General features: G+C 45.5%; 1 protein-coding gene and 1 long non-coding RNA gene across 2 annotated transcripts; both read right to left on the bottom strand.

Moving 5' to 3' along the window:
- Positions 1–6,406: 6,406 nt before the first annotated feature.
- On the bottom strand, positions 6,407–13,959 carry LOC116937936 (gap junction gamma-1 protein-like). The gene is made up of 3 exons (XM_076060953.1): positions 13,851–13,959; positions 7,998–8,329; positions 6,407–7,037 (listed from the first exon to the last, which is right to left on the bottom strand). The coding sequence occupies exons 2-3, from the start codon at positions 8,297–8,299 to the stop codon at positions 6,407–6,409; spliced, it is 933 nt and encodes a 310-aa protein (XP_075917068.1). The 5' UTR covers positions 8,300–8,329; positions 13,851–13,959.
- A 2,240-nt stretch (positions 13,960–16,199) lies between these two features.
- On the bottom strand, positions 16,200–19,706 carry LOC142913393 (uncharacterized). Its single transcript, XR_012934651.1, has 3 exons — positions 19,502–19,706; positions 18,545–18,612; positions 16,200–16,458 (listed from the first exon to the last, which is right to left on the bottom strand). It is a non-coding gene; the product is annotated as an uncharacterized LOC142913393 (long non-coding RNA).
- Positions 19,707–26,628: the final 6,922 nt, after the last annotated feature.

Raw genomic sequence — 26,628 nt, 5'->3', positions numbered from 1 at the left:
ACTAATGTAGACTGTAGCCTGCTATCAAAGCAATTTTGCTGACGGTTTCCATCTGAAGACGGAAGCTTGTGTTGCCTCCAAAACGTCGTGATTTAATTTCGTTTTCATTTATTTTATTTTACCTACGTGTCTGTGTTTAGTGGGGGTGTGCGTGTGTTTAGTGGGTGTGTGCGATTGATCATATTAAACGTACTCAATTAGCATCAATTAACATGAAATACACAATAATAATTTACATTTCCCAATTTTATTGAATATTTTTCTGAAAAACAATACATACAACACTGTGTCACCTGCCGTTCAGATTTGGCCACAGCTGTTCACAAACCGCATAGCCAGCATCTTAAACGCCTTTTGGTTTGACAAAATATAAATCGGAGCAGGCTGTTACGGTATAATAACGACGTACCCGCTAAACTCAGGCCCTCTTATCCACCGATGAACGAGGAAGTTTAACAAAACAACGAAAACAGAAACTCATACAAATTAAGAAGTAAGCTAAAGTAACAAAAATATTTGGGTTGCTTTAATCAAAACACACCTCCATATTGATTAAACACTCACGCAAACATTCCCCCCCCCCGACTCGTGCATTTATACGTTGGCCGAATGCGAAAGCCACAATGCCACACAAAACGCGTTCTAAGGAGATTTGAACTCTCAACGCTCTGGGTTACAAACCCAGCGCCGAATCCCCCGAGCCACGAGGCTGGGTGCTGGCGTACCCCCCGTGCCATCGCGAGCGGGTTAGCGGGGTGCCCGTGCTCTGCCGCTCGAATCTTAAAAGCGCAGACGGTCGCCTCCGATTGAATCTCGATGGAAGAATGTCAGGAAGACCTTCAAAGTCGAGACGATCCAAACGGCGGCGGCGCGTTGGGGGGGCCGAGTAAATGGAACGTGGGATGGCGAAAAGCGATTGAGCGATAACGACGCCCGAGAGTAATACTAGCACGCTAAACCCAAGACTTGCGGGAGGCGTCGCCAGCGTCTTGCTCGGGGGGCTCCTGGTGGGGTCTCGGCGTCACCCCCAGCTCCGTCTGAAGTTTCTGCACCTCGTCAAGGAGCTGCCACAATTCTGACGGTGACATCGCTCTGGGACCCGCCGTCGATTCCGGCTCGACGGCATCTGCCACCTTAGAAACGAGTCAAATTTCAAGAAGAGTATTTTCATTAACAAAAAAATATATATACACTGTCCATGATAGAGGGTTTTTTTTGGGTTATATTGCATGTATAGTGTAGTGTATAGTATAGTGTATGGTGCAGTGGATAGTGTAGTGTATAGTAGTGTAGTGTATAGTAGTGTAGTGTATAGTATAGTGTATAGTAGTGTAGTGTATAGTAGTGTAGTGTATAGTAGTGTAGTGTATAGTGTAGTGTATAGCAGTGTATAGTGTATAGTAGTGTAGTGTATAGTGTAGTGTATAGTGTAGTGGATAGTGTAGTATATAGTGTAGTGTATATAGTGTATAGTGCAGTGTATAGTGTAGTGTATAGTGCAGTGTATAGTGTAGTGTATAGTAGTGTATAGTGCAGTGTATAGTGTAGTGTATAGTGTAGTGTATAGTGCATTAGATAGTGCAGTAGATAGTGCAATCTAAACCCAAAAACCTTGATTATGAATAATTGTTAACGCCGTAATGTATGAACGTTGCGAGCGCTCACGAAAGTCACCCGGTGCGGTTCCCGTCAGAGGAGGCCCCCACAACCGAATGGTAGCTATACACTACACACACAACATCTATATACATAGCTATCAAACATACACTACACTATACACTACACTATACACACAACATCTATATACATAGCTGTCAACACATACACTACACTATACACTACACACACAACATCTATATACATAGCTATCAACACATACACTACACTATACACTACACACACAACATCTATATACATAGCTATCAACACATACACTACACTACACTATAAACTACACACAACATATATGCATAGCTATCAACACATACACTACATTATACACTACACTATACACTACACACAACATCTATATACATAGCTATCAACACATACACTACACTATACACTACACTATAAACTACACACAAAACATCTATATACATAGCTATCAACACATACACTACACTATACACTACACTATAAACTACACACAAAACATCTATATACATAGCTATCAACACATACACTACACTATACACTACACTATACACTACACACAACATCTATATATCTATCAACACATACACTACACTATAAACTACACACAAAACATATATATACATAGCTATCAACAAATACACTACACTATACACTACACTATAAACTACACACAAAACATCTATATACATAGCTATCAACACATACACTACACTATACACTTCACTATGCACTACACACACAACATCTATATACATAGCTATCAACACATACACTACACTATACACACAATATCTATATACATAGCTATCAACACATACACTACACCAGTGGTTCTTAACCTGGGTTCGATCGAACCCCAGGGGTTCGGTGAGTCGATCTCAGGGGTTCGGCAGAGCCCCCGCCACGGAGGTCCGGACACACTTGAATTATTGTGTAAATTTGTGATGACACACACGGCCCGCTTGGCCATCACTGGCTGCAGATGATCATGCTACACTGCTTGGCCAATCAGCGCTGCGGGGAATTTAGTGCGTACTCAGTAGTCAACGTGTGACTGTTGTTGTCGTACGTCGTGTGATTTCTTTAATATTTTATCCATACTAACTATGTCGGGCAAAAGAAGAAAGTGGTCGGACGAATATGTACAACATGGATTCTCATGTATCACGGAACGTGATGGGAGTGAGCGTCCTATCTGCATGATTTGCAACGCCAAGTTGAGCAACTCTAGTCTTGCACCGGCAAAACTAAAGGAACACTTCTTGAAGCTGCATGGAGACGGGGAATACAAGAACACAATACTTGCTGAATTCAGGGTGAAGAGAGCCAGATTCGATTGAAGGGCCACTCTGCCTGCTCTTGGATTTGTACCTGTTAACAAACCGATCCTGACAGCATCGTACGAAGTTGCTTACCTGATCGCAAAGCAGGGCAAGCCACACACCATTGGTGAAACACTTGTGAAACCAGCTGCATTAAAGATGGCGAATCTGATACTCGGAACAGCGGCCGAAGGTAAATTATCCCAAATTCGCCTTTCAAATGACACCGTCAGTGACAGAATAGAAGACATGAGTAAAGACATCTTGGCTCAAGTAGTCGCGGATCTGATTTCAAGCCCGGCAAAATTCAGCCTTCAACTCGACGAAACCACAGACGTTTCTGATCTAAGCCAGCTTGCTGTTTTTGTACGCTATGTGAAAGACGACATGATAAAGGAAGAGTTTTTATTTTGTAAGCCTCTTACAACAACAACGAAGGCAGCCGATGTGAAGAAGCTTGTGGATGACTTCTTCAGAGACAACAATCTTTCATGGGATATGGTTTCTGCAGTTTGTACGGACGGAGCTCCAGTCATGCTGGGAAGAAAGTCTGGTTTTGGTGCGCTAGTAAAGGCCGATGCACCACACATCATTGTGACGCATTGTATTCTGCACAGGCATGCGTTGACAACAAAAACCTTACCTCCAAAAATGGCAGAAGTATTAAAAACTGTGGTGGAATGTGTGAACTATGTGCGAAAAAGTGCTCTGAGGCACCGCATCTTCAGTGAGCTGTGTAAAGAAATGGGCTCTGAATTTGAGGTACTTCTGCTCCATTCTAATATTCGGTGGTTATCCCGGGGACAGGTGCTGAATCGTGTTTTTGCCATGCGTGTGGAATTAGCCCTGTTTTTGCAAGAGCACCAACACTGCCATGCAGATTGCTTAAAAAATCCTGAGTTCATTCTCATTTTAGCGTCCATGGCTGATATATTCGCAGCTCTCAATCATCTCAATCAGCAGATGCAGGGTGGTGGAGTCAATATCATGGAAGCGGAAGAACACCTGAAGGCTTTTCAAAAAAAGCTACCGTTATGGAAACGACGAACAGAGAACAATAACTTCGCAAACTTCCCGCTTCTGGACGACTGTGCAAGTAAGATCGAAGATGTGTCTGGAATCGGAGATATTTCTGTATCCACGGAACTGAAGCAAACAATTGCCACGCACTTAGATGAGCTTGCAAAGTCTCTCGACGGATAGTTCCCTACAAGAGAGTCATATCCAGCATGGGTGAGACAGCCGTTCACGTTTGCTGTTGAAACAGCAGATGTCAATGATGAATTCCTCGACGAAATCATTGAAATTCAGCAGAGCCAGGTTCAACAGCAACTCTTCAGAACAACAACGCTCTCAACGTTTTGGTGTCGACAAATGAACAAGTATCCAGTTATTGCTAAGAAAGCCCTGGATTTTTTTATACCATTTGTTACAACATATCTTTGTGAGCAATCCTTTTCGAGGATGCTGGACATAAAAACGAAGAAAAGGAACAGACTTTGCTGTGAAAATGACATGAGAGTGGCACTTGCCAAGGTGAAGCCACGCATATCTGAACTGATCTCTCAAAGGCAACAGCAGAAGCCACATTGATTTCCAGGTATGTAATTTGTTGTGAGTTTATGCATTGTGTTGGTTTTATTCTTTGAACAAGGTAATGTTCATGCACGGCTCATTTTGTGTACCAGTAAAAAACATATCTATGTCTTGAATTTGAAAAAAATCACATTTTATTTTTCACTAAAGAGGGGTTCGGTGAATGCGCATATGAAACTGGTGGGGTTCGGTACCTCCAACAAGGTTAAGAACCACTGCACTACACTATACACTACACACACATCTATATACATAGCTATCAACACATACACTACACTATACACTACACTATAAACTACACACAACATATATATACATAGCTATCAACACATACACTACATTATACACTACACTATACACTACACACATCTATATACATAGCTATCAACACATACACTACACTATAAACTATACACATCTATATACATAGCTATCAACACATACACTACATTATACACTACACTATAAACTACACACATCTATATACATAGCTATCAACACATACACTACACTATACACTGCACTATAAACTATACACAACATATATACACATAGCTGTCAACACATACACTACACTATACACTACACTATACACTACACACACAACATCTATATACATAGCTATCAACACATACACTACACTATACACTACACTATACACTACACACACAACATCTATATACATAGCTATCAACACACACTACACTAAACACTACACTATAAACTATACACAACATCTATATACATAGCTATCAACACATATACTACATTATACACTACACTATACACTACACACAACATCTATATATATAGCTATCAACACATACACTACACTATACACTACACTATAAACTACACACAACATATATACATAGCTATCAACACATACACTACACTATACACTACACACAACATCTATATACATAGCTATCAACACATACACTACACTATAAACTATACACATCTATATACATAGCTATCAACACATACACTACATTATACACTACACTATAAACTACACACATCTATATACATAGCTATCAACACATACACTACACTATAAACTATACACAACATCTATATACATAGATATCAACACATACACTACACTATAAACTATACACAACATCTATATACATAGCTATCAACACATACACTACACTATACACTACACTATAAACTACACACAACATCTATATACATAGCTATCAACACATACACTACACTATACACTACACTATAAACTACACACATCATCTATATATATAGCGGTTGGGGAGCTGACGGAACCAATATTATTTCCCTTCCACGTGACTTTAGCGAAAGAACCAAAAATAAGAGATAGCTTTGTTTAGAGCCTAGTCTCAAACAGTGTTAGATGAGAGGACAATGCCACTACGAAGACATTGACAGCTCGGGGTGAGATACACGAGGCTCTAAAGAAAGCTGTCTCTGGTGTGGAACAATCAGTTTCAAAGACAATGCATCATCATCATCATAGACTACCAGAGCGTGTTTCTGTTTGCATGTTCATTACAAGTACCGTGTGTGTGGCCAATGCAGTGAGATGATTCCTTGCAAGAGGTTTACGTTTGGTGTTATCACGTTCACACAGCTGTTTTACTGCTAAAAAAGGGTAAAACAAATTCTTATATTTTGTTACTGGCAAGGGAGGTCCCATGATGTTTTTTTGCTGTTGTCATCATCGGCGAAACGTCACGGAAACTCGAATTGTAGGCGTAGTTGGGGGTCACTCTCTGACACGCAGCCGGCGAGTGTCGAGCCGGTAGCGACCCGGCACGTTTCGTTTCCGTGACGCAACGCCGCTACTACAAGTTGGCGGCTTTGACGAGACGACGCTTTCGTTTCTCGCGATCCAACGCCGAAGCTGACAACCTCCGTCCGCGCGCCGAACTTTTTCCGCCCCCCACCCCTCCCCCCGCATAGCCGACCGTGGCCAACCGCGCCGTCGAGGCCCCCCACCTGCTCCGTAGCCGGCGCGGGCGCCACCCGCTCAGCGAGTCGTGGATGGTGCCCAGCCCCAGGTAGGCAATCTCGGACAGTTCGAGCAGGAGGCTGAGACCGGCGACCGCGTACATGACCAGAAGGAAGACGGTCTTCTCCGTGGGGCGCGACACAAAGCAGTCGACCCGGTGCGGGCAGGGGTGACGGATGCACTCGAAGCGCGGGGCCACCTCCAAGCCATACATCAGGTACTGCCCCACCAGGAAGCCAACCTCGGCCAGTGTGCGGGCCAGCAGCTGGAGGGTGTAGGCCACCATCAGGCCGTCCGTCTTGATCCTCCACCGCTCGTTGTGCTGCTTCCCCTCGCCGTCTTCTTCACCCTCCTCCTCCACCTCCTCTTCCACCTCCTCCTCTTTCTCCGTGCATTCAATCACGCGGTCGGGGCCGCCGGTTCGCTTGGCTCGCTTGGTTTGTTCGTCTCGCTTGTACTCGATCCTACCACGACAGAGAGCGGCGGCGGCGTCGAAGTTTCACCCCTCGCTACGAGCGAGCCACCGTCGGGACTCGAGGTAAGTGAAAATATTTACCTTCCTTTAAAATTTGACGCTTTATTTACTACTAAGCGGGAAGCACCCGGCGTTGCCCGGGGGAAAACATATATTGAAACACTTCTCAAAACTTAAAAACATAACATATACAAGTGGAAAAAAAAAACTTTGATCATTGCCTCATTCGTAAAAACTAAAATGAAACCCAACGCGCGGCGTAAAAAAACGTACGCTCGCGTGCCAAGATTCGATTCTTTAGATCGCGCAAAGGAATCGAAGGTTGTAGATTTCTTTAGAATCAGCCTATTCCTGTTTAATCGATACCACAAAGCTCACCAGATATCGATTCTTGCCACACTTCATCGTCATTTCCCCACCCCCCCCCCCAAAAAAAATAAAAGTGTGTTTTTATGTTTGCATGGTGTACAGTATGGAAAGTACCCACATGGCAAATTTTAAGTTTGTTGCATGTCGGGAAGTACGCTAAACATTTTGAACAGACACACATAATCACAACTTTGCCTTTTATACATATGCAATTATGATATCGCATGCAAATGTATTATATTTCTTATTGTTGAAGAGTTTAACAATGCTTCCCTTTTTGCTGTTGAATCGCGGCATATTTTACGACGCTGACCGTGTGCGTGTTTAAACACAGCGCACATTCGCCCTCCTGAACTGAACTAGCCGTTCGGACGTACCGACGGGGGGCTCGGGAACGGAACTCCGTTCCTAAGTCAAGGGGAAACCTTGCCGGCACTTTCACCGTTCAAAATCGTGACCAAATCGACGGCGCAACCTAATTAAAAAATAAATTAAAACATTTCCAACTGCGGGCAGCCATTCAAATTTCCACCGTAGCCCCCCCCCCCACTGTGAAAACTCCATCCGAGAACCTCGGTACCTGGTGATGCGATGCACTGCGAAGCCGAGGTACAGGATGGTGGGCGTGGCGACCGCGATGATCTGGAACACCCAGAAGCGGACGTGGGAGAGCGGGGCGAAGCTGTCGTAGCAGACGTTCACGCAGCCGGGCTGCACCGTGTTGCACGAGAAGCTGCCCTGCTCGTCGTAGTAGATGGACTCGCCGGCGACCGTCGTGAGAACAATGCGAAAGATGACGAAGGTGGTGATCCACAGCTTGCTCAGGAAGGTGGAGTGCCGATGAACCTCCTCCAGCAGCTGCGTGAGGTAGCCCCAGCTCATCGTGGTTGCCGGTCACATTCAGTAACGCCGCTGCGGGGAAACGTTCACCCGAGTTTGTACACGCACTACTCTACTTACAAACATCCAACTTCAGGACTTTTAGAGATAATAAAAAACCTGTCCCATTTGTCCAGTTGCCCGTTTGGAACGAGAGTCGTTAGTTCAACCTCCACGCACAATAAATGGCAGTGGTGGCATCTACATCGGCAGAACGTGAAGAACCAGTGGCATCTACATCTGCAGAACGTGAAGAACCAGTGGCATCTACATCTGCAGAACGTGAAGAATCAGTGGCATCTACATCTACAGAAAGTGAAGAACCAGTGGCATCTACATCGACAAAACGTGAAGAATCAGTGGCATCTACATCTGCAGAACGTGAAAAACAGTGGCATCTACGTCTACAGAACGTGAAGAACCAATGGCATCTGCATCTGCAGAACGTGAAGAACCAGTGGCATCTACATCGACAGAACGTGAAGAACCAGTGGCATCTACATCTGCAGAACGTGAAGAACCAGTGGCATCTACATCTACAGAAAGTGAAGAACCAGTGGCATCTACATCGACAAAACGTGAAGAATCAGTGGCATCTACATCTGCAGAACGTGAAAAACAGTGGCATCTACGTCTACAGAACGTGAAGAACCAATGGCATCTGCATCTGCAGAACGTGAAGAACCAGTGGCATCTACATCGACAGAACGTGAAGAACCAGTGGCATCTACATCGACAGAACGTGAAGAACCAATGGCATCTACATCTGCAGAACGTGAAGAACCAGTGGCATCTACATCTACAGAAAGTGAAGAACCAGTGGCATCTACATCGACAGAACGTGAAGAACCAGTGGCATCTACATCTACAGAATGTGAAGAACCAGTGGCATCTACGTCTACAGGACGTGAAGAAGCAATGGCATCTGCATCTGCAGAACGTGAAGAACCAGTGGCATCTACATCTACAGCGCTGGTAGCGGCCATCGGCAAGTCCACTCAAGTTTCAAGTTTCATGTATTAGGTGTATATCCCTGTGAGCCATGCAGCTCTTGAGTTCGGGTGCAACCGCAACAAACAAAATATGAACAGAGAAACATCTTAAAGCGACGACGCGTAACGGAAACATCCTGTGATAAAACAGCAAATCTTCCAGAAAAGAAAAAAACTTATTACAACTCTGTGTGCAAAAATCTCACAAACCCCTTCTTGAATAAGAGCCTTGAGACTCGGCGAGGAATTTCCCCCCCCCACCCCCCCCCCCTGGTGAACTGAATCACATCGTTATTATCACTACTGCCCTCTGCAACGTTCGAACAGCGTTCATCTTCTCGTTGTAAAATGTCAATCGGTCACTTGTTCGGAGGTCATGTCCATGAGGACGCATTTCCTAAGAAGGCCACGGCAGTTGCGTTGGTTCCTCGCGTGCTGCCGAGAGACGAGTTCTCGGTGGCGCTCGAGAAAAAACAAACGCGCATCCGTCCCGTGCCCTCCTGGATAGCCTCATCGATTGCAGTGTATAAGGGAGCAAAGATGCCGCCCGAGAAGACGATTCGTAATTTTTTTGGGGTCAAGATCTCTTGTGCACGCACGTGTGTGTGCCTTTGGGCCCTCCTCCACCCGACACAGCCAATCAATAAAATGTTGACTCCCTCGCCTGGTATACAGGAGGTCGTGGATTCGATCCTGAACCTGACACCTGCTGTGTACTCCATCTCTTCTCTAGCTGTTTAGGCGTCCGCTCGCACACAACAACAACCGCCATTCGCCACTAAGTGGCGGTGACGTCACCACGACGCTTGTGCCAGGCTATGTGCACCCTGAGGCCACGTGAAGTGTCGAACGCCCGCTGGCAGGAGGTCACGGGGCAGACCCAGGTGCCACGGGTCGACTGACTGAGATGACTGGCTGATGCGCCACCTGTGCCCCCTACTGTGCCAACCTGCTGTGCTTTACCCACCCAGCGCTCCGCTCGTTGTTGTGAGCATCGCTCCTCCGCCCTCCGTTGTTGTTGGAGGGCGACTGCCTCCAACTGCCCAGTAGCGTGCTTCACGAGCCTCCTCCACAGAGGCCGATCTTGACACCGCTGGTACCAGTCATCGGCAAGTCCACTCAGCTCCACATCCTCCTGTACCACATCACTCCATCTCTTCTCTAGCCCGTGCCGCGCCCGCTTAGCCCCCTCAATTCGGCCGAACAAAAGCTGTTTCGGCATGCGGTGGCTGGGCATGCGGGCTACATGACCCAGCCATCGCAGCCTGCCCCGCCGGAGGAGCTCACCGATGGGACCCTGCCCAGATCTTTCAAGGATTTGTGAGCTCCTCACACAATCCAGTCTGGTTAAACCCAGGATGGATCGTAGGCAGGCCAGCCTAAATGTTTCTAACCGGCGAAGATGTTCCATTAGGGGGGTCCACGTATCGCAAGCGTAGAGAAGGGAGGCAATGATCTTGGCCGAGAAGACCTGAAGCTTAGTGCGGAGCCACAGACCAGGTAGCTTCCACACAGCGTTACGCAACCGATGAAAAGATATTGCCGCTCGACTGATTCGGAGTGAGACCTCTGCTGTTAAACTGGAGCCAGTCATAAGCACACTGCCCAGGTATGGAAAACTCTCCACTCTCTCCACAACTGCCCCATCACCGAGTTGGGAGTTGTGGGGGTGTAGTGTCCGATGGTACAAAATACCCAGCCAGGTGCTTAGTTTTGGTGGGGCTGATGGTAAGGCCCCACCTCTTAGTGGCACGCTCCAGTCTCAGCAGCAGCGTCTCCAACTCCTCCTCTGAATGAGCAGCTATTACCAAATCATCAGCATACATAACGTGGTTGAGCAATAGGGAGCCATCCCTTGACCGCACCCGGGCATCGATCAGCTTCCCATTATATCTGTACCATATGGAGATTCCCCCGGTACAGCTAATGAAGGCTTCACGAACTACGTGGTCAAAATAGATGTTAAATAATGTGGGAGCCAGAGGACATCCCTGTCGCACCCCAAGGTGTACAGGGAATGGCTCTGACTCCCGACCACGTAGTTTTACCCGGGCCCGCTCACCATCATGAAGGTCCTTAATGATCGTGAGCAGAGGGTCAGGTACTCCAAAAGCACGAAGAACAACCCAGAGCCCTGGCCTATTGATGGTATAATATGCCTTGACCAGGTCAATAAAGCAGAGATGTAGGTCTTGTTGGAATTCCATACACCTCTGCTGTAGCAGACGGACAGAAAATATGGCATCTGTGCAGGACCGCCCTTTCCTGAAACCGCATTGGGGCTCCGCAAGCCTCTCCTCAGCGTGCCTGGCAAGGCGATGCTGAATAATCCTTGCCAGGACCTTTCCCGGCACACTGAGGAGTGAAATGCCCCTGTAGTTGTTACAGTCTGTGCGGTCCCCCTTCTTAAAAAGGGGGACCACCAGGGCATCCTTCCAATCCTGCGGAACCTGTCCAGTGGTCCAGACTGTTGTTATGATGTCATATAGGGCAGTCTGTGCACAAACGCCACCCTCCCTCAGCATTTCACTTGGGAGATCATCTCTGCCCGCTGCCTTTCCTGGTCTCAGACTCGGGATCGCCTTCAGTACTTCCTCAACAGTTGGCACCTCAGCCAGCCACTCACAGGGGGTGACTTCTTCCAATATTTGAGGCACCGCAGCCTCAATAGGGTCATCCTCACTTTGTGCCACAATGTTTTCCTGGCTGAGGGATTTTCCCTCCCCCAGGACCTCACAGAAATGCTCAGCAAATCTGCAAACCTGTTCCTGGGGGTCGGAGATTGGATCACCGTTTTTTCCCCTGATTGTAATAGGTGTGGCACTGCAAGTTACTTTTTGATGGAGTTAAATAGAGATTTGTGATCACGGCCCACTCAGGCAGACTCTATCTCCTCAGCAACCCGCGACCACCACCCATTCTTGCAGCGCCTCACGGCCCTCCGAACCTCCGAGCGAAGGCTGCGGTAAGCCTCCTCATTCTCTGACGTGGGATTCTGTAGCCGATGACAGTGGGCCTGTCGCTTTTTCTCAACCATCCTGAACACCTCCTCTGTCAGCCAGGGTCTCTGGGGAGGTCTGGACCGCGTACCCAAAGCAGCTATTGCAGCTGCATGAGTCACAGTCCTAAACCTCGCCCATTTACCCTCGACATCAGGAGGAGTCGGGGACGATGCCAATCCCAGCCGCAAGCGATGATGAAATTCTCGCTTGCAACTTTCATCAGATAACTGAGACCAGGCCACTTTAGGTTGGAATGGGGTCCTGGTTGTACACCCACCACCGGAGTGGAAGAATGGCAGGCGCATCTTACAGATGACAAGTCGATGGTCAGAGGGCAGATCAGCTCCACGGTAGGTCCTGGTGTCAAGGACATGGGCTCGCATCCGCTGGTCCGTCACTATGTAGTCCAGCAGATGTTCTTGCTTGGACCCGGCATGCATCCATGATGTTGTGTGGATGCGCCGATGCCGGAACAGCGTGTTGGTAATTACAAGCCCATGGGCTGCACAAAAATCTAGCAGCCTCCTACCGTTGTTATTGAGCTGATCTGGCCCATGCCCTCCAATCACTCCAGACCAGGTGCCAGTATCATGACCAACTCGGGCATTGAAGTCACCCAACATGATGACTCTATCCCGAGGGGCCACTTTAGCCAGCACCTGTGACAGGAGGTCATAGAAGGCATCTGACTCATCGGCTTTGCCTGCATCCCTCCACGGATGTTCATCTTCGGTGGGGGCATAAGTAACCACGACCACCATTCCTCGCCTCCGGTTGATGGGAAGGCGAGCCCAAAGTAGCCTGGGGCTTACAGCTTCCCACACCTCACCGCCACGCTCCCACGCCCCCTTCATTCTTTTGTTCAAAAGAAGACCCACACCCTGTTGTTTGGCAGTCTGCTGCCCCGAGTAGAGGACTGTCCACCCCTCATGGTGGCAGGAGCCAGAGCCGGTCCACCGGACCTCCTGAATGCCTCATAGATCCAGGCGGTACCGGTCCAGCTCCCGACAGAGGAGTGGCAGCCTCTCCTCTGCAGTGAGCGTTCGAACATTCCACGTGGCCAACCGTAGTGGCTTTTCGTTGTTTCTGGAGTAGCCCCGAGGGTAGGTATTCAATCTCCTGGCTCCGCCAATTGGGGTTTGGCCAGGAGACGTCATAGACGCCTGGCCCCCCGGGGCCTCCGGCACAAGCTTAGTTGTTACATATTTCAGTTTAATTCGTAGTTTCGTGGTAATTAATTGAAGGTGGAGGGGTTACCAGCCCCTCGCACCCGTCCACACACAGACACACACACAGACACACACACTGACACAAACACACACAGACACACACACAGACACACACAGACAGACACACACAGACGCACACAGACACACAGACAGACACAGACACACACACAGACACAAACACAGACACACACACACAGACACACACTGACACAGATCTCGGGGCCTGGGCCACAGCAGCAAGGGGAGACAAAGACGGCAGCGGCTGCGTGGGAGACAGCGCAGAGCGAGAGGGAAGGAGGAGGAGGGTGGTGGTGGAGTGGTGGAGTCAGACCTCTGTTGGAGCGCCCGGGAGCCCAGGAGACGTCCCGAGCAGTTGGGAAATGACGCAGAGAGATGAGAGACAGGGACAGCACCTGGCTAGGACGCCACCTTTCTGCCCCCCCTCACTTCCAGCCCCTCCCCCTCACTTCACCCCCTCCACATCCGCCCCTCCCCCACATCCGGCCCCCCCTCCACATCCGGCCCCTCCTTCGTTCTCACTTTGGACCCTCCCCCCTGCCCCCTCCCCTCACTTTGCCCCTCCCCCTCGCTTCCGCCCTTCCCACCCTCCCCCCCTCGCTTCCGGCCCTCCTGTCCCCCCCCCGTCACCTCCCTCACCTCCGCCCCCCCCTCGCCCCTCACTTCAGACCCCGCCCCCCCTCACTTCCGGCTCCTCCCTCCTCATTACCCTCCCTCCCCCCCCTGTTGTGGGCAAGGGGTTCGCACCATGAGCTGGAGAACCCAAAACAACCCGCAGACTGCCTGCTGCTGGATCTCCTCTCTGTTTAAAAGAACACATTTGAACAAATTTTTACCTCGGGTCTTTGCTCATCTACCGGCTTCACATTCCCTATTGCCCGTACAAAAACCGGAGGAAGGGCCTTTGCTATTGATGCCCCCAGGGTCTGGAATGCTATTGCCAATAAACTGCAACTTGAATCGCTACCAATGAGATTTTCACTCAAAACTGCTCTAGAGGAGTTGTACACCCCTAGCTTGCCACTGCTATTCAGTGGCCTAAAATAAAATGTTTCGCTCCGGATGACCGCTGCAAAGTATTATCTGTTTTGTGATTTAGTGTGCTGATCTTAAAGGTGTATTGAAAAATTTGATACTCCGACTGATGCTCCTGTTGTTTGTGGAGTAACTCATGCAGCCAGCTGTCGCTCTAGGGTTTGGTGTTACATGTTATTTATGTAGTTTATTGTAAAAAATTCGGTCACAGTTCCTATGATCACTGTTACATTGCATTTATGGCTTTATTTTGGTGATTTCTAAAAGTTTTTTGGTTTGGCCATGTTTTTGTTTATTGTAGTACGGAGTTAGACTGATGGCCTTAATCTTAGTTGTCTTGTTGTTGTTTGACTTGCATCCCACTGGGATTTTTGCACACAGCGTTGGTGTACGGTGCTATTTCAGGAATATTTTGATGTTTTTTTCCTGGATTTTCTGTTTGCACATGCACAAAGTCACTTCAAGATGTTTTCTTGTTCATGTTTTTTTTGTTTGTTTGCGTTGCACCCGATTCAAGAGCCGAATGGCTCACAGGGCTATACCAAATAAATGAAACTATGAGAAGGGATGGACTGATGCGGCACAGGAGTATTTGGAGCTGAGTGGACTTGCCGACCAGCGGTGCCAAGCTTGGCCTCTGTGGAGGAGTTTCCTGAAGAACGCTACTGGGCAGTAGAGGTAGTCGCCCTCCCAACAACAGCAGTGGTTGGAGAAGCGACGCTCACAACAACGAGCGTTGCACTGGGCGGATAAAATACAGCGAGTTGGCACAATGAGGAGCACAGGTGGTGAAACAGCCAGTCATCTCGGTCAGTCTGTCCCGTGACCGGCTCGCAGAGAGCCTTCGATACTTCACGTGGCCTCAAAGTGTGCACTTTAAGTGCACCTAACCTGGCACAAGCGCTGTGGTCACGTCACCGCCACTTTATGGCAGTTCTGCATGGGTGCTAAAGAATCAACTAATGTCACCTGCTGGGTCTGTCCCGTGACCTCCTGCACCTAGCCTGGCACAGTGGTGCATCTGCCAGTCATCTCGGTGAGTCAACTAATGTGACTTGCTGGCCCTGTCCCGTGACCTCCTGCACCTAGCCTGGCACAGTGGTGCATCTGCCAGTCATCTCGGTGAGTCAACTAATGTCACCTGCTGGGTCTGTCCCGTGACCTCCTGCACCTAGCCTGGCACAGTGGTGCATCTGCCAGTCATCTCGGTGAGTCAACTAATGCCACCTGCTGGGTCTGTCCCGTGACCTCCTGCACCTAGCCTGGCACAGGTTCCAACGAGTTCTACCCTCCCGTCAATCCCCGCAGCTGCTACCGCTGCTGCTGCTGCTGCTGTACAACAGCGACCTCTCTCAGATCTGCGTCACAGTCTCCCACCATGTGGCCTCGTCTCCTCTTCCCCTAGGTTGCTGGAGAAACTCTCCATCCCATACAGGACCTGTGTCCACAGTCCCCCCTCCCCGCCTCCGCTATCACAGAAGGATTTTCTTTGTCCTTCCGCTTGCTCAACGCCTTCAGGGGCGTCGTTCGGCGCTCAAAAGTATTTTGAAACTTTGACTTTATTTTCACAACTGTGGAACATTACATCTCTCGACCATTTACTGAAACTGATAATACGATCAGAGGATTAGATATGCAACACCAACTGTGAAATGTTTTTATTAGATAAACTACATTATAAAAAAAACATTAACTTATACAAGTTGTGTTGCAGGCAAGGAAATTACTGTTATGATGAAGACCATCCGTAAAGAATATAAGTGACGCAATTTTACTAGAACACCTCGGTCAGATGTTTCAAAATCAATTTACCAACTCAGAAAATCCCTCTAAATATTTTCAGAAAGTTCCTCATAGCATCCTCAGCATCCTCCGTTTGTTGTACGCTAAAATGCCGAACAACAACGACCAGCATTACAATTAGTGCGTCAATTTAAAATAACCCTCACAGTAGGCCATATTATTCACCATATAGACTATAGTCACTATACTTATTAACCCAGGAAAACATCGGTCAAAAATTACATCACTCCAATAGGGGGCGTCAATTGCTATGAATACAGTAGAAAGGTTTTTGTTTGGGTTAGATCGCATAAATGTGTCGTTAACCCACCACCACCCAACACAGCCAAGGTTTGCCACGTAAACAAGACGTGCCAATTAGTTCATACTTAAGCCCACCGGTGTGTTGCAGAGTAAATGCACAGATCTGGCTGTCCGCCTGATGATGCTGGTTGTAATCACTGGCGAAACGTCGTGCTCAGATTTTAAATGTTGTGGATTTGCTCTCCGTTACATCGACGTGCTGTACTAGTAAGGTTTTTTGGAGGGGGGGTTATATCGCGCAAATATAAATGTGTGGTTAAACCCGCCACCACCCGACACAGCTGTGGCTCTAGGGTTTGGTGTTACATGTTATTTATGTAGTTTATTGTTGAAAATTCGGTCACAGTTCCTATGAGCACTGTTACATTGCATTTATGGCTTTATTTTGGTGATTTCTAAAAGTTTTTTGGTTTGGCCATGTTTTTGTTTATTGTAGTACGGAGTTAGACTGATAGCCTTAATCTAAGTTTTCTTGTTTTTGTTTGACTTGCATCCCACTGGGATTTTTGCACACAGCGTTGGTGTGCAGTGCTATTTCAGGAATATTTTGATGTTTTTTCCTGGATTTTCTGTTTGCACATGCACAAAGTCACTTCAAGATGTTTTCTTGTTCATGTTTTTTGTTTGTTGCGGTTGCACCCGATTCAAGAGCCGAATGGCTCACAGGGCTATACCAAATAATGAAATTATGAAACTATGAAAACTATGACATCTGAACAGAACATGCCAACTCGTTACCTGCACAGCACACTGGGTGTGTTGTGGAGTAAACCCACAACATTTACAAACTGAGTACGACGTTTCACCAGTAATTACAACCAGCATCATCAGGCGATAGCCAGATTTGTGGAGACAGGAGGACAGAACAAATCTGGCTGTCGCCTGATGATGCTGGTCGCGAACATTGGCGAAACGTCGTACTCAGATTGGTAATGTTGTGGATTTGCTCTGCAACACACCGGCGTGCTGTACTAGTAACGAATTGGCACGTTCTGTTTACGTGACAAACCTTACTAGTTGGCTGTGTCGGGTGGTGGCGGGTTTAACGACACATTTACATTTTTGCGATCTAACCCAAGAAACCCATACCATTGATAAATGCACAACATTTACAAATTGCGTACTGTGAAGCTTCGCTGGTAATTACACCCAGCTTCATGACTGGACTTGTGAGGGTTGCTCATGTTTAATATGGGAGGGCGGGTTGTTCTGATCCATTTTCTCTCACGTGCAATTTCCTAAATATTTTTTTTATAGGACACCAACGCGGACGGATTCTTTAAACATGCTTCACGACGACAGAAAGAAGGACAATAACCCGATCTAGAATACAATAAATCCTAACATTTGGAATGTATAAACTATGCCTTGATTCCCTTCCTCACTATTGACACACATTGCACAAGGTCACGAACCGACTGTGGCGGATGGCAATTTCTTGACAACCGAGTACAATCACTGTCTGAAGATTCAATGAACTCCCTGTTACACACTCGTACGACAGCACCGTCACTAAGCGTTTCACTTCTTACCCCCGTAGGAAATTCAACCTTTCAATATACGGCGTACAATAGTGCAGGACTGTCATTTGCAAATTTGACTCCGGCACGCAATGGCCAACTCATCTTAAAACAATGCCACGGGCTCTTTTTTGCATCCTCTTCGAAGCAGACGGCGTGTCGTACTTAGCAGTTCATTGCCTGGCAGTAATATCCAGGACAGTCTGCTAGATTCTAACCCCGGGACCTTTACAACAAGCGGGGGAAAAAAACCACTACCGCTGGGCAGGCACTGTATAAGAACGTTAAATACGATAATACTGCACCGGTGTTTGGGCCCGTTGTTTAAAGCACTGGTTTGTCTCACCTAGTGGAACTTGGAGAAAAAAACATTCGACTTTTGGAATCACCGTAGGATTTCTCACCGCATGCCACCTGAGATGTCAAAAAAGAGTAAACACTTAAACATCGCCCTCCAATCACAATCGTGTCAAAACACAAGATGTCATTGTGGCGACAGCCGTTGATACCACCAGACTTCTCCAAGCGAGGGAAGAAGAAAGAAGCAAAGAGGGAGTTGTTGTGGTTAGCGCATGCAGAGCGTGGATGAGATGAAACAGTCCGGTAAACCGAGTGCTCAACATGTGTGTAGAGCATCTACATCCTTAGACCTCCTTTGCCAGTACCAAAATGTAATAATAGGGTTTTCCCCCTTTTTTCTGGCAACAAAACTGAAACCTTTTTACAAGGATTCATGTCTGCATTAACCACAACACCTGCAGTCAAAATGCAAACAAAAAACATACTATGATAATATGTGCATTGTCCTTGAAACTGATTGGTCCACACCAAGGGACGGCTTTCTTTTGAGCCTTTTGATGTCATCTGGTCGAGCACCAATTGGGTCGAGGCTCAAAAGAAAGCCGTCCCTTGGTGTGGACCAATCAGTTTCAAGGACAATGCATCATATTATCATAGTATGTGTTTTGTTTGCATTTTGACTGCAAGTATTGTGGTTAATGCAGACATGAATCCTTGTAAAAAGGTTTCAGTTTTGTTGCCAGAAAAAAGGAGGGAAACCCTATTATTATTATATGTGTAGAGTTCAATGGGTGAGGTTCAAGCGAAGAGTAGTCACAGTAGATAAAGAACAGTGATAAGGAGGTAACTGTTGTTAAATTCTATGAATAATCATAATTGCAATGCTTTCTTTGGAACTAAACCTTAAACCGCGCGTGCGATCGTGGTTTATCATATTCTTACCAAACGTGCATATTAAATGTAGTATTTACATTTTCATGTTAAGTCTGTGATGCAATTTTACCTGCTCAGGATGTGTTGGCAAAGGTTGATTGGCTTGTGTGACACACGGGGGAACAGCTTTATCATGCTGCTCCTGGCGACTCCACTGCCCATCCAGTCCTGAGCATCTGTCATAAGGTCTCTTCCTATGGTTGCCATGCCTCTTGTCGACTCTGCACAACCAGAATGTGGCCTATTTAGTAGTATTGGCAATCTACCTTTGTACTATTAACTATCACTAATTAATTTGTTTATATAACACGAATGATGTTATATAAATATCCAAATGGCCCTTGGCAGAAAAAAGGTTCCCCACCCCTGCCGTAGACCATGATACCAGCTGGCCAGTAATGCCATTGAAATGTACTCCATAGGCATCGGCATCTCTGTGATCGTCAAGGAGGCTAAAATTCAACATTTCATTTGCGATTCCACCAGGCCGGCCACACCCAATGGGCCCTCCCATCTTGCCTGAATGCCACACTGTAATCAGGATGAAGTCAGGCTAATTCTGTGAACTGTTTAAATAGGTATTCTAGTCCATACCTGTCATCTGGTATCGACTTGATACTAGTAAACCAGTATCAACCAGAATATTCTGATTGGCTGTTGCTTATTTCGACCCATAACTTGCATTACTCTCTTAAAGATCAAGCTAATTAATTTTCCAGGAAAACCTCACTGACTCCTAAGACTGTGTTTCCAGAAGATCTTGGTTTGGGATGTTTGGCCATTTCCATTCATGAGAAAGTTAGCATGTTGTCGAAAACTGGAAAACTCGGAGACAACCCAGATCATAGTCCAAGCTATCAACATCTGGCAAGTCCCGATGACCACCCATTGAATGCTGAACCAGACTTAAACCTGATTAGCTTTGGACTGGTAAGACCTGGTGCATTTTGGATGATTTCGCTGAATAACGTTTGCATGTTGAATGTGTGTTGTGTGAAAGGTGATCTGATTTCGAAATGCTGGAACTGGAACATCAGTGACGCTCACGGGAGATCGGAGTTTGGCCACTCCACTTGGTGACTCTGTTGACCCCGACGTGCGATCCACACTCTTGTCACCAGCAAACACAGCTGCACACACCACATTTCATAGAGAGCGGTATTACAAAGCTTCTTGATGTATATTGTGCCATGTTAAATGTTTATCCCTATCCAGAGTGCATAAATATACAGTAGCAGCCCAAAAGTAAGGGCACAAAGAGTTATTATACTTATTTTTTACAAACCACATCGGGTTATTTTATTTATTTTAACAAACGTTCAAACTGACTCCTATTGACATTAATGGATGCTTGAATTCTCTTTTGAAATTAATTAAGGACTCTTTTGACTGCAGTTGTAATCTTTGAACATTCATCAATTATTTTGTCTCAATTCAATTCGGGTTCTTTGTCGAGGTGACCCCAGGGGCAGAAGAAAATAGGTATTAATAATAATAGATAAAATATTTCCTTAAAGAATAAACACATTTTTTAATGCCAGTGTTACATTAAATTAAATTACTCTAACTTTTGGGCTACCCTGTATGTCGGTAACAGCTTTATATGCTTGGCCTTGTACTTTTGACATTTTTTATCTGCAAAAGAAATCAAGGAATTACATTTTAATTGATTTATCATCTATTATAATACATTCCCAAGCGAATTATGTTGAGCTCTTTTTAGAGTCTATGGCCGCATTTTAAAGCTATCCGACATTGTGGCTCAGCACGAGATGGAATGCTTGCAAATTGGAAGATTACAAATTTAAATCCTCATTTGGGATTGACTCTGCCCATCAACCCTGCGTGGTCTGTAAGTACCAGTGTGTGTGAGAACAATTAATCGGTGGTTGTCCTATGCATAGGGTCTCCCCCTGCCGTCGGAAAGGTGAAATCCCACCGCTGGATCAGGGCTTATAAACAGCAGTGTGCAACAATGCTCATTTGAGCAAGACAATTATTCTGACTTTTTTGACGACAGGTATTTTAAGCCTCCATCTTTTCTTATCTCCTTTAATTCGCTTCCAGGTTTGCACATTTAAAATGTAGGGTTATAAACATATAAATACAACAGTGCCTTATTATTGTTCTGTATCGCAAGGTGAAAAAAGATTCCATGATTACAAGAAAATCAGGGTGGCCTTTGATACTCCAAGATTTTACACTTTGGAAGCGGAAGGGACAGAGAGATAGATAAGACATGCAGGGCATGATTAAGCATGTCTCGTGGGACAGACACTCGACCAAAGGGCCCAGAAAGAGATGGGCAAAGAGACACACAGTCTCTCCTGCATCGCTTATTTTAACAATAAAACGTTGCAGTTAATTGTAGTCATTGCATTAGGAGGTTAAGAGCTCAGACGACACAGAGTTATCAAAATGACAAGTGTAGCATTTTAAGTTGAGCATATAGCTATTATATACAGACATAACCAAATTACCCAACTGGCCTTGTGGGGACAGGAGCTCAGAAGGGCCACTGCATCTGTAATAAGACAAACACGTTTAAAATATCAAGCTTTGCCATGGCTATACAAGTACAACACACCTTAACACTGTATGACTTAGCATAATTAATGTATTAATCACCATATTCTTGGTTCTTTCGGTAAAGTCACCACGTAGAAGGGGAACAATTAAATAATAAAAATATAAAACAATAAAATTCTCACGACGTTTCGACTGCAACACAAGCAATCATCATCAGGTGTGAAAACCACAAATCTGTGGTTTTCACACCTGATGATTGCTGTGGTTTTCACACCTGATGATGATTGCTTGTGTTTCAGTCGAAACGTCGTGAAACAATAGGGAAGCAATAAAATAATAAAAATATAAAACAATCAAATTACTTTACCGAAATAACCAAAAATATGAATCCCTGCAGTCACGAAAGCTTTAAATCAAAAGTATTCATCACTGTTGCATTTTACATTTTCAGCACACTTAATTTACCGTCAAACGTACCTGTCATCATGCAGTCCACACTGAGGCTTAGGGACGTGAGCAAACTTGGATAAATTCACTGCGATTCCCCCCTTTACAGAGCAAACCTATGATAAATGTACTCAACACAAGACACAACAGGATGCTCACAACATGCTTCAGGTATATCGAGGGTTGACAATTATAGTGCTGAACGCAAATACAATCTGAAACGTTTTGTTTGGTATAAAATGACAATTATTATAACAATGGCATGTTACTAATGAAAACAAGTCAATAATGCCACGTTTAATCCTGATGCAATTTTAAATCTAAATTGAAAACTAATTATTTTTTAAACTGATTTTCGTGTTTAGTTTGTTGTCCTTCCCCCGCACCTCCGATATGGCATGGTTGGCTACGTACAGTGAGGGAAAAAGTATTTGATCCCCTGCTGATTTTGTACGTTTGCCCACTAACAAAGAATTGATCAGTCTATAATTTTAATGGTAGGTTTGCTTGAACAGTGAGAGAAAGAATAACAACAAGAAAAATCCAGAAAAACGCATGTCAAAAATGTTATAAATTGATTTGCATTTTAATGAGGGAAATAAGTATTTGACCCCCTCTCAATCAGAAAGATTTCTGACTCCCAAGTGTCTTTTATACAGGTAACGAGCTGAGATTAAGAGCACACTCTTAAAGGGAGTGCTCCTAATCTCAGCTTGTTACCTGTATAAAAGACACCTGTCCACAGAAGCAATCAATCAATCAGATTCCAAACTCTCCACCATGGCCAAGACCAAAGAGCTCTCCAAGGATGTCAGGGACAAGATTGTAGACCTACACAAGGCTGGAATGGGCTACAAGACCATTGTCAAGCAGCTTGGTGAGAAGGTGACAACAGTTGGTGCGATTATTCGCAAATGGAAGAAACACAAAAGAACTGTCAATCTCCCTCGGCCTGGGGCTCCATGCAAGATCTCACCTCGTGGAGTTGCAATGATCATAAGAACTGGAGGGGTCAGCCCAGAACCACACGGGAAGATCTTGTCAATGATCTCAAGGCAGCTGGGACCATAGTCACCAAAAAAACACTTGGTAACACACTACGCCGTGAAGGACTGAAATCCTGCAGCGCCCGCAAGGTCCCCCTGCTCAAGAAAGCACATATACATGCCCGTCTGAAGTTTGCCAATGAACATCTGAGTGATTCAGAGGACAACTGGGTGAAAGTGTTGTGGTCAGATGAGACCAAAATGGAGCTCTTTGGCATCAACTCAACTCGCCGTGTTTGGAGGAGGAATGCTACCTATGACCCCAAGAACACCATCCCCACCGTCAAACATGGAGGTGGAAACATTATTCTTTGGGGGTGTTTTTCTGATAAGGGGACCGGACAACTTCACCGCATCAAAGGGACGATGGACGGGGCCATGTACTGTCAAATCTTGGGTGAGAACCTCCTTCCCTCAGCCAGGGCATTGAAAATGGATCGTTGATGGGTATTCCACCTTGACAATAACCCAAAACACACGGCCAAGGCAACAAAGGAGTGGCTCAAGAAGAAGCACATTAAGGTCCTGGAGTGGCCTAGCCAGTCTCCAGACCTTAATCCCATAGAAAATCTGTGGAGGGAGCTGAAGGTTCGAGTTGCCAAACGTCAGCCTCGAAACCTTAATGACTTGGAGAAAATCTGCAAAGTGGAGTGGGACAAAGTCCCTCCTGAGATGAGTGCAAACCTGGTGGCCAACTACAAGAAACGTGATTGCCAACAAGGGTTTTGCCACCAAGTACTAAGTCATCTTCTTTGGTTCTTTCGGTAAAGTCACGTAGAATGAGAATAAAATAATAAATTGATAAAATAAAATAACACAATAATATTCTCACGACGTTTCGGCCACAACACAAGCGGCCTTCATCAGGTGAAGGGAGCGAGACTGTCTGGTAGGACAGCGCTAAGTCATGTTTTGCAGAGGGGTCAAATACTTATTTCCCTCCTTAAAATGCAAATCAATTTATAAAATTTTTGACATGCGTTTTTCTGGATTTTGTTGTTGTTATTCTGTCTCTCACTGTTCAAATAAACCTACCATTAAAATTATAGACTGATCATTTCTTTGTCAGTGGGCAAACGTACAAAATCAGCAGGGGATCAAATACTTTTTTTCCCTCGCTGTACGGTGTGAAAGAACCTCAACATACATACATACAAAATGCATCTCAGAATATTTCACAAAGCATGGGTGCTTATTGATACATGGGTGCTTATATTTTTAAAAATGTAGCAAAGGCTACAAAGGAACGCATTCAGACAAGGGGCTGTGGTAATCCGTCACCATCCCTAGAGAGAAAACAGCAACAGGCACACTTCAGTTTCAGTTTCATTTATTAGGATTGACCCTGTGAGCCATTCGGCTCTTGGTTTGGGTGCAACCGCAACAAACAATAAAATTACAAGCTACACCAAAAATTAATTGTACACATATCTAAACATCACCACGTACATAATCAATAAAATCCTCCAGAAAAAAAGCACCGCCCCGTTCATGCTGCGTACAAAAAGTGCAAAAAAATTCCGTTTCGATGTTTGATCTCAATAACAATCATAATACAATACAGATAAAACAAATTTAAGTATAAATCGATACTAAATAAAAAAAATCGGGCCAAACCAAGTCCCTCTAAAACTTAGTGAAACAATGCTATCTAAACAACGTAACAGTTCTCCCAACAAATGCGATTAAAAGGTTACAATAGCGACACACACACAACACGCATCACTAAACCTAGCGTCCTTCGCTAGCTGCATAAGTCATAACAGCCGGATTAACAATAGCAGTAGCAGCGCACAATAATCAACATACAAAATAAGTTCATACGTCGGTCATCTAAAGCTAAATTTTTAAATTCAGGCCACAGGGAAGCAGTGGCAGCTTTGGTTGTGCGACTCCCCTAGAGCACTCTCGCTCCCAGAGCCACTTCAACGTGAGACAATGCACAACTCTTACAGCATCTCGAGTGGAGTCCACACAGTGGAGCGGTGTGCACCACTGCATTGTGTATTCATTTGTACGTTGACAGGGTGCGGTATTCATTGTACAGCACTCTGTCCGTTCTAAATGTTTGCATGCGTGTTTGCTACGCGCGTGCCAATTTACACAAAACAAAACGAGGTACAGTATGAACACTGGTGCGGTGACAGATATGAGGGCTGTCAAAATGTGCGATGTTTAACCGTGACATTTTCACTCATACCTTGAGCCTTTTGTGACTCGGAAAGCCTGTTAGACTTACGGTCTTGCTTTTTAGTTCACTCAGGAAGCTACGCACGTCAGCGCTCGGGGTGCTGGGTGTTAGCGGCGTTGACCTGGCCATATTCCCTTTGCCTACAAGTTAAAACAACAACGCAGGGGCTTAGACCTGAGTGACAACACTGCATTCATCAGGTGCTTTCGCCTTGCGGGTTCAGATCCTAGTGGGGGGGTTGGCTCAGCCTACATTCTCCAGGGTCAGTAAAATTTGTATCATATTGTGGGGAAGACAACAGAATCAAACTCCTGTGATTCACTCACCCCACCACAGGAATGCAGAATTAGCACCACTGGACTATGGCTGTCATCAGGAAATGAGTATCGCCAAATGCTCATTTGAGCGGCAAAACAAAGACTATACGAGTTATTTATTTAGCAGGCCTATGATACGTGCAACCAATTGTGCATGAGAATGATCAATGACTGATGAAAATTATATGCAAATGTATCATTTTGGCTAACGTTCAAAATTAGACCGCACAAGACAGAATCTACGAGGCAGACCATACGAATGAGACAGAAGAAGCTTGATAACAAAAAATAATGCAGTCTTTAATGGAATCGTGTCAAATCACATTATTTACACATTCCATTACCAGCCTGCAAAGAAAATAAATACGCGCACAGCACGCATTCCACGTCTGTCCCTCCACATGAACATTAAAGTAATTGTATATATACATCCCATCTGTCAAACCTCCATTCTGGGAGTGCATAATTGCAGCAAAATGTGTTTAATACAATAAAACGCTGCACCAGTTTTGGAATTCAGTGTCTCATCAGCAATGTCAGATTTGCTTGGATCAACGCTGGTGAATGGCCAGAAGTGTATCGGTCTTCGTTTGATGAAATACGATATGATACCCAACCCAAAATAATCACAATTGCTCGTAGTAATAACTTTGTAAATACGTTGAAT

This window comes from Petromyzon marinus, unplaced genomic scaffold (assembly GCF_048934315.1).
Source record: "Petromyzon marinus isolate PM22_M1 ecotype Great Lakes invasive population unplaced genomic scaffold, UKy_Petmar_22M1.pri1.0 PM_G_Scaffold_25, whole genome shotgun sequence".
In the NCBI taxonomy this organism is placed as follows: domain Eukaryota; kingdom Metazoa; phylum Chordata; class Hyperoartia; order Petromyzontiformes; family Petromyzontidae; genus Petromyzon; species Petromyzon marinus.
Note: the sequence above shows the minus strand (reverse complement) of the source record. Positions and strands in the feature narration are given on the sequence as shown.